The following is a 15,788-nucleotide window of genomic DNA, read 5'->3' as shown; positions in this document are numbered from 1 at the left end:
CCTACTCATAGGCTGTGGGTGGCTTGAAGAGGCTCAACCCCCCACCCCCCACCCACACACAAACAAATCTTCAGCTCAACTCTTTAAGGGGAGGTGAGTTTTGAGGAAAGATTCACAAGATCACAAGATTGATTTTATTTAATCACTGCCTGTTAATAAATTCACTGTGGTATCCTTGACCTTGGTGTTTAGCTCATTTCCTGATTCAAAAATAGGGAGTGAAACTGAAACTTGAGCATGACAAAGAATGCTTTGTCAAAATTATGCTAAAAGTGATGTTCTACCCCAAAATCAATAATATCCCTTGCTTTGCAGTCAAGGCAATTGATATAATGGATTCAGAAGAAAACAGCTCTTCATTTTGAGCACTATACTGGAAAAATAAGTAAACATTTATGCAATTAGTTGATGCATTACTCCTTCTGTACTGTAAGATTCTATGATTATATGTGCCTTTAAAGAAAGGAGAGAGGGAGGGAGGTGGGGGCCTTCTTGGATGGAATCCCAGAGAAGGGGAGGCGGGATTGCTAAAAATTGCTGCTGTGACCTCCGATGGTGGGGATTGATGTTTCACTATGTGATGCTAAACATCTGTTTTATATTATCAAACAGTGCTTCAAAAATGACAACAATCCACTCTGTGTGGGTATGAATCTGGACATGGGATATGATGAATAGGGGAAAAATATTGTCCATTTTGTGATTTCAGATGGGTTCAATTACACAATTTTGACAACTACATGTCATCCATCTGTTCTTTCCATTCCGAAGTTTGCAAGGAGTTAGCTAACTTGTTGAGCAACGTTGCTCAGACATTCATGGGCTCAAAGCTTTTTTTTGTCAGCCTAGTGTCTAACACATAGGAAAACCCATCACCATGCTTAAGAATATCCAAACCAAGCTGAAATTTCCAAGCGTCGCCCCCTACACATGGAGTCCTGTAGCTCAGTGGTTTAGAGCACTCACCTTGCAAGTGAGAGACCTGGGTTTGATTCCCGGCAGGGTGAAACCTTGGGCAAGTTTCCTTTCTCCACACGCCTGATAATAATCCCTTAAGAAAAAAACAATAATAATTTGGTCACTCATCCACAACTGTTTGTGGGCCACTGCTGGCTTCCATATTTCGCCCACAAAATATACAGTCAATTCACTTTACAGTATATTCTGTGAAGCGCTTTGAGATTTCTAGAAGATGTGAAAAGAACTATATCAAATGCAAGGTTTATTATTATTATTAAATCCTAGAGATAGATTGTTGGAATAGAATGCACACACTCTCGCTGGAGGGATGCATCCTGCTTACTTAATTCCAGAAAGTATTAGGTGGAGCTTGACAAGAGCCAAGGTTTGGGGATCCCAGAGTGTGTGTTGGGGTACTGCTGGAGACTAACCAACTAAAACTGCATAGCTTGCCATTGATATTGCCATCTGGCAAGTTTTCCCACTGCTAGTCCAGCTAGGACCATCCTACCCACTAGGGTTTTGGCTTGCAGGGTTAACACGTGCTCTGGGACACTACCTCATGTGAAAGGAGCTATATAAATGCAAGCTGTTGTTGTTGATTGAGATGACTCCCTGCCCTCAGTGACTGGTCTGCCGTTCCAGGACGTGCCGATGAGCCAGGCTGACTGTGCTGTCATCAGCAGTGCCCTGGAATACTGCCGACCTGCCTGTCTCTGGAACAGAACAACCAAGACCATCACAGAGGGCTGGCTTGATTCCATTGCCAGAGGATAGTCACTCTCAAAGCTTCAAGTGCTAAAATCTGTACAGAACATTGGCACTCATCCAGGCCTTGATGTCAAACCACAGGATAGAGGTTTAAGAATAACCTGCTTGAAGTGGCAGGATGTTGTGTTCCTCACCTTTTGGATGCAGTGGTGATTAATTGCAATTCTAAAGCTTGAAAAGAAGCTGGATAAATGTTAGGGTGGGGAGAGTACTGGAGGATATGAGGATGTGTGTAGACCGAGAGTGGGCAAATACTGCATGGGAGCTGATCATTTCTGTGCAGGGTGGGAGTGTGTGGATGTGTGGAGGTCAATGACAGACGGTGGAGCAATCACTGGACTAGTCACTGACAGACAGCAACAACAACAACAAGATTCCATTTATAAAGCGCCTTTCACGTCAGGAGGACGTCCCAAGGCGCTGCACAGTACGGTCAGGACCCGAGCAGGGGGAAATGGTCAGGGTGAGGGGAAGGAAGGGAGGGAGCGAGGAGGGGGGAAATGGTCAGGGTGAGGGGAAGGAAGGGAGGGAGCGAGGAGGGGGGAAATGGTCAGGGTGAGGAAAGGGAAGGGAGGGAGCGAGGAGGGGGAAGAAAGTCGAGAGGGGAGCTGAAGGCACGGTCAAAGAGAAAGGTTTTGAGACCGACCTTGAAGGAGGAAAGGGAGGAGGCGGCGAAGGCACTGGGGTATGGAATTCCAGAGCCTAGGGGCTGAGCGGCTGAAAGCCCGACCACCGATGGCAGGGCGATTGGGGCGGGGGACGTGGAGCAGACCGGAGCCAGAGGAACGGAGGGTACGGGCAGGTAGGTAGGGGGATAGTAGGTTGGAGAGGTAGGAGGGAGCAAGGATGTGAATGGCCTTGTAGGTGAGGATGAGGATCTTGAATTCGATCCTCTGGGGGATGGGGAGCCAGTGGAGGCGAGCGAGGGTGGGTGTGATGTGGTCCCGAAGCCTGGTGCAGGAAAGTACGGTGAGAAAGGTACGACCTAAACCATTCAAGGACAGTGCCTTGGAGGTTGAGGTGGGAGGACAAGCGGTGGAGTAGGATAGCGTGGTCGACCGTATCGAATGCTGCCGATAGGTCGAGGAGGACGAGGAGACAGAGGGAGCCCTGGTCACAGATGGTCAGGATATCATTGGTGACCTTGACCAGGGCAGTTTCTGTGCTATGGGCAGCACGGAAACCTGACTGAAGGGGTTCGAAAAGTGAATGGGTGGAAAGGAAAGAGCGCAGTTGGGAGGCGACAACTCTTCTGGGACCTTGGAGAGAAAGGGGAGGTTGGAGATGGGCCGGTAGCTTGATAGCTGCGACGCATCAAGGGAGGGTTTTTTCAGGGTGGGCGTGATGGTGGCAGTTTTTAATGGAATGGGGACAGAGCCAGAGGAGAGGGACAGGTTGATGATGTCGGTGATATGTGGGGCAAGAAAGTGGAGCTGGGAGATAAGGAGTGGAGTGGGGATGGGGTCAAGGGAGCAGGTGGTTGGTTTTAGGGATAGGTTTAGTGACAGAGGGTGGGGAAACGGGTACAAAAGTGAGTAGGGGAGGATGGGTAGCAGTCGGAGTGTGGGAGTGAGGGGGTGGGGGGTTGGTGGATGTTGGAGGGGAAGTGACCGCGGAGCGAATTCCCTTGATCTTGGATTCAAGGAAATCCAGCATCTCCTCGCAGTGAAGGTTGGAGGAGATGACCTGCGCGGGGTGGCGGGGGGGACGGAGGAGTCGGGTTGTGGTGGAAAACAGTAGCCTGGGGTTGTTCTTCGCCTCCAGGATTATCCTGGAGTAGAAGGACGACTTGGCCGAGGCTAGAGTGGAGCGGTAAATTTTGAGGAGGTCCAGCCAGATTTGTCGGTGGACCGTTAGGGCAGATTTGACACAGGTGCGTTCAGCAGCCCGCACCTGGCTTTTCAGTGAGCGGAGGTGGGTGGTGTACCAGGGGGAGGAGCGGGAGTAGGAGACAGTAGGAGCGGGAGAGCAGACCCTGGATATACAGTGGGTAAGCTGAATGCAAGGAATGAATAGTATTCCTGACAAAACAGACTAGGTTATTTTGTCCACATCCCAGCATTGCCCTCACTTTCAGATTACATCCCATTGTATCAGGAACCCAGACACTTCTTTTCCATAGATGATAATAATAATCTTTGAATTTGATATAGTGCCTTATCACGTCTTCAAGATGTCTCAAAGGGTTTCACAGAATATACTGTAAAGTGAATTGACTGTATATTTTGTGAGAGAAACGTGGTTGCCAATTGTTTCATTATTATTGTATTATAATAAGTTATTTATTTATTATCAGTTTTTAGAAACAGAGCAGATGCTTCCTCCTTAGAATCGAGTTCTTGAAGGACAAAAAGGAAACAGTTTATGTAGTGATAACATTCTGGAAAGCCACCTACGGGAAGCCTCTACTCCAGCTACTAAGGTTTACAGGCTCTGTCCATGACCTGTGATAAACTGTGTCTAACATTTCCATTACAATCACCTGACTGATTTTGGAATGAGGGGTCGGGAGAGCTGGTTTAGCAAAGGTCATAGAAAAACTGTTATCAAATCTAATGTCAAGGAGTTTAATGATAATAATAATCCTTGCATTTGATACAGCGCTTTTCACGTCTTCCAGACGGGAAAATGTATTAATTTTTGAATGCGACCAAATGGATAGCCTGGGGGAAGGAGTGAAGGTGAAAGAATAACAACCAGACATTTTTAGGACAAGGTGAGACACAGACTGAGCCAGTCAAACAAAGGTAATGTTCTGCTGGGTCAAGCCTGAAACCTGGAATATCAACAGAGGCTAATTTGAGAAAAAGCAGGTCAGCACGTTTTGTAGAGATTCGTGTTGTCAGACTTGCAGCTTTGCTACACATGCTTCTTTTTCCCTTTTCTTCGAAAGATGCTACACTTCCACACGGGTGCTGATACCTCATCCAAATGTAAGCTTGGACAGTGAGTGCTGGTAGGATATTTGACTGTAGGGAGAAGGACTTTTTTGAGAGGTCTCACAAATAAGCTATCCAAAACACATACACACACACACATATGTGCCAGCAGCCATCACTGGGTTAGCAATCCTGGTACATTTTTCCCTGTCTCTTTGTGCTGCGGAGACTTAGTGGGGTGCACAGTGACTCTGTACGTGGCTACATCGCTCCTGCAAGCTGTCAGGTCACATTGTGACTTCACAAGGAAGACTTGACATCTGAGGCGCTGCTGTGACTTCACAAGAGGGCGTTATTCAGCAAAGACTCTTGAGCTGCAGTGGATTGTAGCAATGGTTTGTGCTGCTGGTCCTGCAGGATGAAGGTCAACAAGAGGAACACAACACAAGGCTAAGTGCAGGAGCTACCTGGAGTTCTTGTGGCTTTAAACAAGCATTGTCGGTGTTGTAAGTGTAACAATCTAAGAATGGGATAGGAGTGATCAGAATTGCAAAGAAATTGCTTTGCTCGTTATAACTTTACCGTTGTTCTCACAGTTGTTTTCTCGTTGAATTAAAATCTTTGGTCTCTACCTGTTGGGGAAGTTTTTTCAATGCAGAAGAGGACATATATATGATGCTCTGCATGGCTGGTACTCTAATGCGCTACGGCAATGAGGGGTGAGTGTGAATGGTCCCAGATTTGTGATTCCCCATGTTTTCACGTGCTGAATGAAGATAATGATGCAGATCAATTGGCTGTGTGTATGTGTGTGTGTTTTGGGGGTAGATGGATGAATCACACTCATGCTCTAGCCCCCACCCCACTACTGCCCCCCACAAATGAGAGCTCAGCCAAGGAACGGGATTAACAAAGACCTTAGTAATGATAAAATACAATGTTATAGCTGTATATAAATCCAAATCATCTACGTGAGGCTCAAATGTTCTTGGCCTTAAGAACATTGGCTTAAAACGTACAATTCTACAGAAATTTGAAACATTCCTAAATTTAAGTTTAATTTGGAGGCCATTCTTCTGAAGTTCTTTTTAGGAAATGTGAGAACCCAGCTTCCAAATTATTAAACTTAAGACTTTCCAAAATGATTGACTATTTTAAATGTTAAGACAATGACAGTCTGAAGGCTGAGATTGTGGAAAATTTTGAGCTTCAGTTTCTTTAGGGTATTCAAAACAGAAAAGATGACCATACCAAGAGAAGATGGATCAGTATCCATATTTCTACAAAAATGACCACATGGTCTCAATTTATTTATTTTTTCCTTTCATTATTAATTCATTGGCGTTATTGTCCAACAGAATAGCCATGCTAGCTTCAACTTCAATCTAGTGTACTTGTTTTTCTGACTCAAAATGTATTGCTAGTACATTTGTGGAGTCCTGTAGCTCAGTGGTTAGAGCACTCGCCTTGCAAGCGACACACCTGGGTTCAATTCCAGGCAGGGTAAAACCTTGGGCAAGTTTCCTTACTTCACACGCCTAATAATGATTCCTCCAAAACAAAACAATAATAAATTGGTCATTTTCAATCCCCGACTGTTTGTGGGACACTGCTTTGTGCAATTGGTTGTCGCGTTTCGCCCACAAATATACAGTCTATTCATTTTACAGCATATTCTGTGAAGCGCTTTGAGACGTCTAGAAGACATGAAAAGCACTGTGTTAAATGCAAGGATTATTATTATTATTATGTTCTTTCAACGTAAGCCAAGGAATTTTTAGAATTACTTCTTTCACTGGTCAAGGAAACAATTCAGAGTGTGTGACAGGTCTAACCCCCATTGTTCCCAGTCCATGGAAGTTTATCAAAATCAGCAGATAGGAAGAGATTTTTTTAGCTGCTTTTTTATGTGTGGTGCATTTTGAAGCCAATGTTGGGATTGCTATTTCCAGCAGAATAAATAAGCACCGATTCCGTCTATTTCATCTATTACTGAGCCTTGTACATATGCAACACTAGATTCTTACTGTGAGTGCAGTCAGGCAAGGAAACATAAACTCCACTTTAGTTGCTGGAGTGATGCAGAGAACACAAATGTGATTAATTGTGCTGTAGCATTGTGGAGAACATTTAGCCTGTGAACAATGTTACTTCAGCAGCAGGATGGAATAAAACACCTTTAATTCCACGAGCAATTGTAAATGTTGCTGCTGAATTCAGTCTCGCAGAAGTCACACAAAATCTATGTAGTGCTCTGCTCAGGCTGCACCTAGAGTACTGCATAATAAAGGTGACCAAGGCCCAGGCACTAGAGGCATTGCATAATCCTTGCATTTGTTACATTCCCTTACCACATTGTAAAGACATCTCAAAACGCCTCACAGGATTTACTGTGAAATTAAGTGACTGTGTATTTGTAGGCAAATGCAACAGCCCAATTGCACACAGCAATTTCCTACAAACAGACATGAAATGAATGAAACAATTTTATTTGGGGCGTTATATAATAATAATCCTTGCATTTGATATAGACGTCTCAAAGAGCTTCACAGAATGTACTGCAAAGTGAATTGACTGTATATTTGTGGGTGAAATGCGGCAGCCAAATTGTACACAGCAGTGTCCCACAAACAGTAGTGGATGAAGCGACCAATTTATTATTTTTTTTCTTGAGGGATTATTACCAGGTGTGTGAAGTAAGGAAACTTGCCCAAGGTTTCGCCCTGCTGGGAATTGAACTCAGGTCTCTCGCTTGAGAGGCGAGTGCTTTAACCACTGAGCTACAAGACTCCACAGGACAGGACACCCTTCTGGTGTCCCAACTCCCTTCTCTTTTCGAATAGTGGGATCGTTAACGTCCACCTGAAAAGGCAGATGGGATCTCGGTTCACAAGATTCATTGTAAATGTAGTGACTGTGAATTATAGGTAAATTTGATTCCAATGGATGCCATTTGCTACAGAATGAATAAAATTACATTTTTACAGTGTTATCATTTCGAATAGCCTCAAAATGCTTAACCAATGCTAATTGCAACAACAATAACAACAATAAGTACTTCAGGTTTAGTATCAAACTCAATTTATAATTTACTATTGATTATGAGTGATATGTTTTCCATGAAATATGAGCAAAATCCAAGATGCATCTGAGCCAGTTACTAAGCACTATATGTACCCTGGTACCGCTCCTAATAGTAAACTACATGTGTGGTTCACTTCCCAGCTATTACTTTCCATGTGAGAGCCAGGCAGAGTTTGTTTGGTTTCACTGAACCACGCTCAGCCATGCTCAGATTCTAGGTCTGGATTTCCTTCCATTTCTATGTCTCTGCATTATCTCCTCTTGCAACATGATAATCCTTGCATTTATTATAGTACTCATAAATGCTGAAGAGCTTCAAAGCATTTCACAAGTAACTTCTGTCAAACGTAGTTAGTGTATAATGTATGAACATGGCAGTCAATTTGTGCACAACTGGAACATGATACATTGAATCATTTTGTGCCTTTAAAATCAATTGAACATTTTTTTGACAGATAACTGATGATGCCGAAAGGTATACAAAAAACCTGTATCCGCACCTCTGAGGGAAGCAATACATCATTTTCCTCATGCCTGGTCACATTGGGAAGCTGAGCTTTTGTGAGACTGACCACTCCAGAACTGTGACGCTAGATCAAACAGCATGTTCCTTAATCTGAGATGGTCTGTAGCATTGATCTGCATTGGAGCAATGTATGTGAATGGATATGACACAACAACCCACAAAAAAGGTTTCACCCACAGTAAGTTAAATATTATATTTCTAGATGAAAATGAACTAACTACAACAATAACGTTCAATTATATAGCACACTTCCTGTGGAGTAAATCATAGAGATTGTTTACATAGGCAGTGCTGGACACTGAGCAAGGGATGGGGAAGGAGCAGAGGAGGATAGATTCTGTCTTGTCAGTGTTTAGCTGAACAAAGTTTAGGAGTTGATGTTTGACAGACAGGGGGTCAGAATATCAGTGGTCCTGGAATCAAGGGTAGAATCAATGAGGTGAATTTGCATGTTATCAGTGAACATCTGAAGACTAACTCTATGTTTGTACAAAATTCTAGGTGCCAAGGAGGAACATGTAGATGATAAAAATGAGTGGATTGAGGATAGAGTCGATAGATAGAAAAAGTTGAGTACATCCACAAGCAAGGGACAGAGGAGAGGCAATCCAGCCAAACACTGGATGAGAAGGGGGTCAAGGGAACAAATGGTGGGTTTCGTGTTGGGGATAAAGGTGGAGAGAGACAAAGGAGAAATGGAGGAGAAAGGGCACAGGGTTGGTGCAGTGGAAGGGGCCTGGGGAGGAAGGAATGGAGGAATGGGGGAGAAGGAAGATGCAGACAGATTTTTTTTGTCGATTCTGGTCACAAAGCAGTTCATAACCTTCTCATATTTGGAATTGGAGGTGAGAATGGCAAGGCTTCAGTGGAAAGAAGGAGGAGGCGATTAGTAATGGAAAAAAATAGTTTGAGGTTGTCTTTAGCATCCAGGGTGACTTTGAAATAGAAAGAGATTTTCATATTGGAGAAGGAGAGGTGTTGATTTTTGATGTGGTCAGACCTCATTTGGCAGTAGTCTTGAGGCTGATTTTATGTCACCTATATTCACAATCTCAATAATCTCAAATCATGATGTTGTGATTTCAAGAAGTATAGGTGGCCGGTGTACCAGAGGAAACAGCTAGGGTAGGAGGTACTTCTAAATTTCGGGAGAGAGGGGGGAGGTAGAGAGATAGCTATCAAGCAGCTTGGTGGTGGCATCAAGGTCAGGACTGGTGGAGAGGCAGAGGGTGAGAAGTTTAAAGGGTGAGAGTGCATGTGAGAGGATGTCGGGGGAGTTTTCTGCAGTAGCAAAAGGAGAAGGGTTTAGTGGAGGGGAGGTGGATGTTGGAAGTGTGAGTGTTGAAGAAGTCATCAGAAATGGCTTCTCAGAAATAGTGAGCTCAGAAATGTCAGAAAACTTTCTGTAATGACTAGATCGAGGAGGTGACCATGGATATTGGTGGCTTGTATTTAAAGAAAATTATCCTATAGCTGGATCAAACCAAATTTAACCTTGAACAAGGTTAGACTCCCTTCTCTTATTGAATAGTGCTATGAAATCTTTAAGGTCTATGTAAACAGGCAGATGGGTCCTCAGATTGATGTCTTATCCAAAAGAGTCAAATGTAATTCTAAACATTTTGATAGCTGCTCAGTAACTAATCCTTGGATGTTGTGTTGTACCTTTCATGTTAAGAGGACGAAGGTAACTGTCAAGCGTACTGTGCAATTTGTGGGCGAATGCGGTAGCCAATTTGCGCACAGCATTTTCCCACAAACAACTGTGAAGTGAACGGCCAATTTTATCAGGGGGATTGTTGGCCAGGATACTGGGAGAAATTAGAGTTCTTTTCCATCACAAATTTCCACCATTCATTGTTATTGCTGATTGTATTTTTCTTCTATAAGACAGAATACCGAGCAATGATGATCAGAGTGCTCGGTCCAACCTCACTAACAGCACAAAGGCAACGGGAAAGAGCACCACAGGCACCTTCCAACTGCTCAAAGGTTTCATTTCACTCGCAGTTGCTGTCATTGGTTTTGGTAGTAATTTTGTTCCGGTCAAAAAAATAGACACTGGAGATGGTGAGTATACCTTCAGGAAGAGTTATTCCACTGTATGAGCAGCCAGGCATAGTCTGCTCTTGAAATCTTGTCTGGGGATATTTCGGATCCAATAGATGAAATAACTATTCTGGTGTTATCATGGCTGTAAAACTAAAGTTATCTGAAGTAAAGCTAAAAGAACAAATAGTCATAATTGTGCAGTCAATAGAACTGCAGCTTTCAGACTAGTTGCTATCTCCCCAAGCAACCTCAACAAACTTGATCTTCCCAGGGTTAGGGAGTGTAAAATCAGCCAGGCATCCTGCTCCTTGACCCTCTTCAACACTCTCTATTGGTAGTGTGTGCACATGGTAATAAGGTGAAGAGAGAAGTCAGGTTTGGCTGTGACAACCTTTCACATCAAGTGACCTGCTGATAATCACTACCAAGGTTCACACTTGAGCAATCAACACTTGGGGGAGATACCACAACAACAACAACAACTTGGATTTATATAACGCCATCCACGCCGGATGGCATCTCGGAGCGCTTGAATTACCAGAGGGAAATTGGCACCCGTGGAAACCCTAAATTAAAAGAAACTGAATCCACTTAGTTTAAAAATAAGCTAAAATATGCTATAGTGTATTTAAACATGTCATTGACCTAAAAAATGTTGAATTGTTATACTGATTCCATGCAAATATACATAGATCACTGCTTGTGCTGACAAACATGACTGTGTTTTACAGGCCTGTTCTTCCAGTGGATTTTTTGTACAGCAATATGGGTTGTTTCCCTGGTGGTTCATCTAATCCAGAATTGTCCAAAGTTCTGGCCTCTCACTATGCTAGGTGGATTTCTGTGGGCCACAGGTAAGACTATTTTCTTTGGGTGGGAGATAAACAAGGTATCCTTAGACCTGAACTGGCTTCAAAGCAACATGCTTGAACGTTACAATTCAGTTAACCCTCTGTGGTAATACCATCTTGATAGTATGGTTGCTGAACCATAGGTCCACGATACTCCAGGGTACTTATGCTAGACTAGTCAGCCTGGCTTGTCAGCAGAACATTAAGTGGTAGACTAGTCACTGGAGGCAGGCATTCCTACTTGGTTCCTGTTAACTCAACATTGAAAAACCCTAATGGGCTCTCACCAAACTGAGTCTACAACAACCAACGACAACAAAATTACATTTTCACGTCGGGAGGACGTTCCAAGGTGCTAAGGCTTACTGCAATTAGATAAGCAGGGTGCATTCTTCCAGGTAGAGAGTATATATTCTATTCCAGACTCAAGGAAATTTGAATGCTTAAATGGCATAATTATGTGGAATTTTCAGTCCAGTTTGAATTCCTTTAAGCAAATGATGGATTTCCACATGTGACCAAAAGTAATTCCACCAGCACTGCCCCACCACACTTGTGTGTCATTAGGCAAGGACCTTTAGAGGTTGAAAATATATATTTTTGGCAGCATTTTTGATGTAATATTAACATTTGTTGTAAAAGATAATACCATTCATTCACTTAATACAGCCACTGTGCTGTAAAATGCAACACTGGGGCAGATAATAATTATACAATTAGAAACACAGTAGAAGCAATTGTGGTAAGTGAATAGAAAGTGAAAAATGGAACAAAAGGTGAACCATTAAAAGACATGTTCTCTGTTGTTTCTTTTAGGGAATATCACAGTTATTCCTATACTGAAAACAATCGGTCTTGGCATGGGTGTTTTAATCTGGGCTACATTTAGTCTTTTAATGGGCTGGGCTAGTTCAAGGTAAGTGAACGACTTTAGTTAATTTCCTCTTTTTATAAATTGCGTATACACAGAGTAATTGGCTGTTGAATGAAGACTACATCTTGGGATTTTCCCCAAATTGTATGTGAACTTACCTACATTTATTTACAAGTACTTTTTAAAATAAAATAGTGCCATCATTTGGTGGAGCCAGGTTTTGCAACGGATGGTGGGGGTGGGGCAGGTTCATGGGTCATTAGTGGCATCACGTTCCCATTGCTCTCTGCGTTGACTCTTCATACCTCCACAATTTCCGCAATGCCTCTCCTCTCATAATATGCTTGAAAATTGCCATATACACCTATAGGCTGCCGTGGGGAGGTTGCAGTTGCCACCGCACACACCCCCACCCCCACCGCACTCCCCCACCCCATTACCTCTGCCACTTGTGTGTAATATTATTTATTGTAATTTTATCCCCACTCTACTTGTGCTCTGCACTCCTCTTCTTGAGCTGGGATTCAATGTGCGTTGGATGCCCTCCCTTGACTCATCCAAATAACCATTGCTTAAGTGTGAGTCTTGGCAGTGAATGGCTACTTGACTCAGGAGGGTTTCAACAAATAATTCTTCGGGGAAGGGGAAGATAAGCCGGGTCTCCTTGGAGCTGAACTGGTTTCAATGTAGTGTGATGGTCGAGGCAATAGAATTTTGGAAATCAGTCAAGTCTCTGTGGAGGTCTCAGTTGTCTGGTTCCTGAGCCAGTTACATCCCAATATTCCAAGGCACTGCTGATGTCAGTCCAACAAACCTAGCTCATTGGCAACTTGGAAGGACAGACCAGTCACAGGAAGCTTTCCAATAGGTTCCTGTTAATCCTAAAAGCCAAACTCCTGCTGGGTAAGATGATCCTAGCTAGGTAAGTAATAGAAAGAAGCTTGCCAGCCAGTGCTCTCAATGGCAAGATATGTCGTTCAACTGGTGAAACTCTAAAAGTATTGCAAAACACACTTGGAGGTGCCCAAGCCTTTACCTTTACCAACCTGTATTTAATACTCTCTGGATTTAGGTGAACAGGTTGCGTCAGTTCAGGAAGAGAGTATGGGTTCCATTCTAGACACAGGGAAATTTCCATCTGTAGAGGCATACAGATGTGGAATTCTGAGTCTGGTTTGGATACTCTGAAAGCATGGTGATGGGTTTCCCCATCTGTCAGATTAAAGAGAAGCTCTCCTTGGTCAACTTATTTCTATAAAATCTTTGTTTTAGCAACTGTTGGTGAAGGACTGTCCGCCTGTAAGCCTTGCTCTGTGAATCTCCAGTGATCTCATCAAATGGGATAGAGTAGGTGCATTGCTGGGATTAGCCATTTTGACAATATTGAGGAGTGGGCAAGCATGTTACATGTGAAAGGAAAATCATGGGGTTGATATGTACTAATTTAGAACAGGACGCAAAAATATTTAATTTTTCAGCTAAACCAGATGTGTGACACAGGATCTCCACGCAAACATGATCTCCTTCTGGATGCTTTGGAGTAGGGATCCAGTGGGTCATCATGATACATAACAGGGTAAAGCTGCATAAAATAGAATTGGTACATAATAATAATGCTTGCAATTGATATAGTGTCTAATCAAATCATTGAGACATCTCAAAGCACTTCATGATAAGTGTATTGACTATATTTTGTAGGCAAATGCAGCAGCCAATTTGTGTCCTGCCTTGACCTACAAACAACTGTGAAGTGTGAAGTGAATGAACAATTTTGTCCGGGATGATGCATCTTGGTTTAAGTGCACACATTTTGTACCAATGTTCGGGTGTGATGAATATGTCTAGACAGGCGTCTTTCTGTCTGTATATTGTTTAGGGATGACTTGTTGGTGTGTCCACTTATTACTTTGAAACCAGGATGCAAATTATATCTCAGTGTTTTGACAACTGGAAGTGCTGATCATCAGTTGTTTAGAGAAGTCACTTTTTGATAAATGGATCAGGTTTGATCTGGAAAACTACAAGCTTGGACTATCTGTCCTGTACCTGTCTCTGATTTGGAGACTTAATTAATCTCCATCTACTCACATGCTGAGTCCTGTACCAAAGTAAATTATATATTTGAGCTCCTTCACTGAGAGCAAGGATACAACACTTACTCAATCTGCAGGAGATTGCAAATGCAAATCCTGATTCTACATATAGCACTGGTCCCATTGAAACAATGGTATAAATCAAACAATTTCTGTCGCAGCTTAATTTAACAATCATTTTAATGCTAAATATGTTCAAGTCAACAGCTAAATGTTGGCCTCTATTGTGTCACCCCTTCCTCCCTCCCATTGCCACAATGTTTTGGCCCCAAACCAACCTGTGGGTCAACAGTATAGTTTACTTGCTGACAGTTTTGGGACCAGTTAACTGATTTACTGGTTGAGTTATGACAGGATCCTATAATCAGCTGTGACTCAGCTCTCAAATGTTGTGATCCAAGGCTGGCAACTCCAGTAGTGGAAGCACGCCAGCTTAGGCCCAACCATTATGCTGAAATCCACGGTTGGGGAGAGAATGAATATTCACCAGCAATTGTCGGTTGGTGTGACCCATTTACTGAATGTAATTATTATCACTGTTGATAACTATCACATCACGTTTTTCAATTTCCCACATTGGTGGGGATATCAGATGAGGGCATTTTTTCCTGTGGAATGAAGTATTATTCCACAGGAAAAAATGCTCTCATCTGATATCCCCACTCATGCACATCTTGCAGCAGTTATCACTGATGTTGGATGTGTGTGTGTGTGTGTGAGCATGAGTGTGGGTGTGGGGAAGGGGAAAGATTAGGCCAGTGCTAACTATTGCCTGCTTTTCCCTGCACTATTAATCAATGTAATATTATAAATGACAATATCATAATGTACAGTTGCCCCTTTGTATGTTATATAAATATACATTATTGCCTGCAATTGCCAATTAAAGATGGCAAGTGTTTTTCATTAACTTGATACAGATATTTCCTATACTATGAACATAATATGAAGGGCAGAGTATATCAATCCAATGCCTGCATATAAAAGTATCAAGCTACTTGTTTAATGTGACCGGTTGTCTAAATGTTTTTTTTCAGGTTTGGCTGGTTTGGGCTAAATGTCCAGGAAGTTCCAAGTCCTATCCTAAACTACATAGGAACTGCTATGGCAGCTTTAAGGTAATTACAACACAGAGAGACGCTCTCCAACCTACTTTGCCCTCTGGGAACTTTCATGCAGTGGAAAGATGCTAGTAAAAGATGCCTGTCTTCCAACAGGAATAACAAATAATATTTATATAGTGTATTTCATATCAGAAGAACATGAAGAACGTGGAGTCCTGTAGCTCAGTGGTTAGAACACTCGCTTTGCAAGCGAGAGACCTGAGTTCAATTCCAGGCAGGGCGAAACCTTGGGCAAGTTTCCTTACTCCACACGCCTAATAATAATCCCTCCAAAACCAAAAACAATAATAAATTAGTCATTTTCAATCTACAACTGTTTGTGGGACATTGCTGTGCGCAATTGGCTGCTGCGTTCGCCCACAAATATACAGTCAATTCACTTTACAGTGTGTTCTGTGAAGCGCTTTGGGACGTCCTCCCGACGTGAAAAGCGCTATATCAAATGCAAGGATTATTATTATTATTATTATTATAACATCTCAAAGCGTTGCATACAGCTGAGAGGGAGCCTACATTGGGTGGGGATGTGGGAGAAGGGAGCTGGGTGGATGGGAAGCAGTTGAAAAGGTGGGTG

The 15,788-nt window shown here is 42.8% G+C and overlaps 1 protein-coding gene across 1 annotated transcript in view; it reads left to right on the top strand.

The window, feature by feature from the left end:
- The window catches only part of tmem144a (transmembrane protein 144a), a 30,442-nt gene that overhangs the window by 980 nt on the left and 13,674 nt on the right, over positions 1–15,788 (top strand). The window contains exons 2-7 of the mRNA XM_042341210.1: positions 3,109–3,134; positions 3,445–3,477; positions 10,163–10,290; positions 11,004–11,126; positions 11,940–12,039; positions 15,128–15,208. Of these exons, the coding sequence (XP_042197144.1) occupies positions 3,109–3,134; positions 3,445–3,477; positions 10,163–10,290; positions 11,004–11,126; positions 11,940–12,039; positions 15,128–15,208 (491 nt within the window). The remainder of the gene's footprint in view (positions 1–3,108; positions 3,135–3,444; positions 3,478–10,162; positions 10,291–11,003; positions 11,127–11,939; positions 12,040–15,127; positions 15,209–15,788) is intronic.

Source organism: Callorhinchus milii, unplaced genomic scaffold, assembly GCF_018977255.1.
Source record: "Callorhinchus milii isolate IMCB2004 unplaced genomic scaffold, IMCB_Cmil_1.0 Scaffold1, whole genome shotgun sequence".
NCBI lineage: Eukaryota > Metazoa > Chordata > Chondrichthyes > Chimaeriformes > Callorhinchidae > Callorhinchus > Callorhinchus milii.
This window is presented reverse-complemented; position numbering and strand designations above follow the sequence as displayed.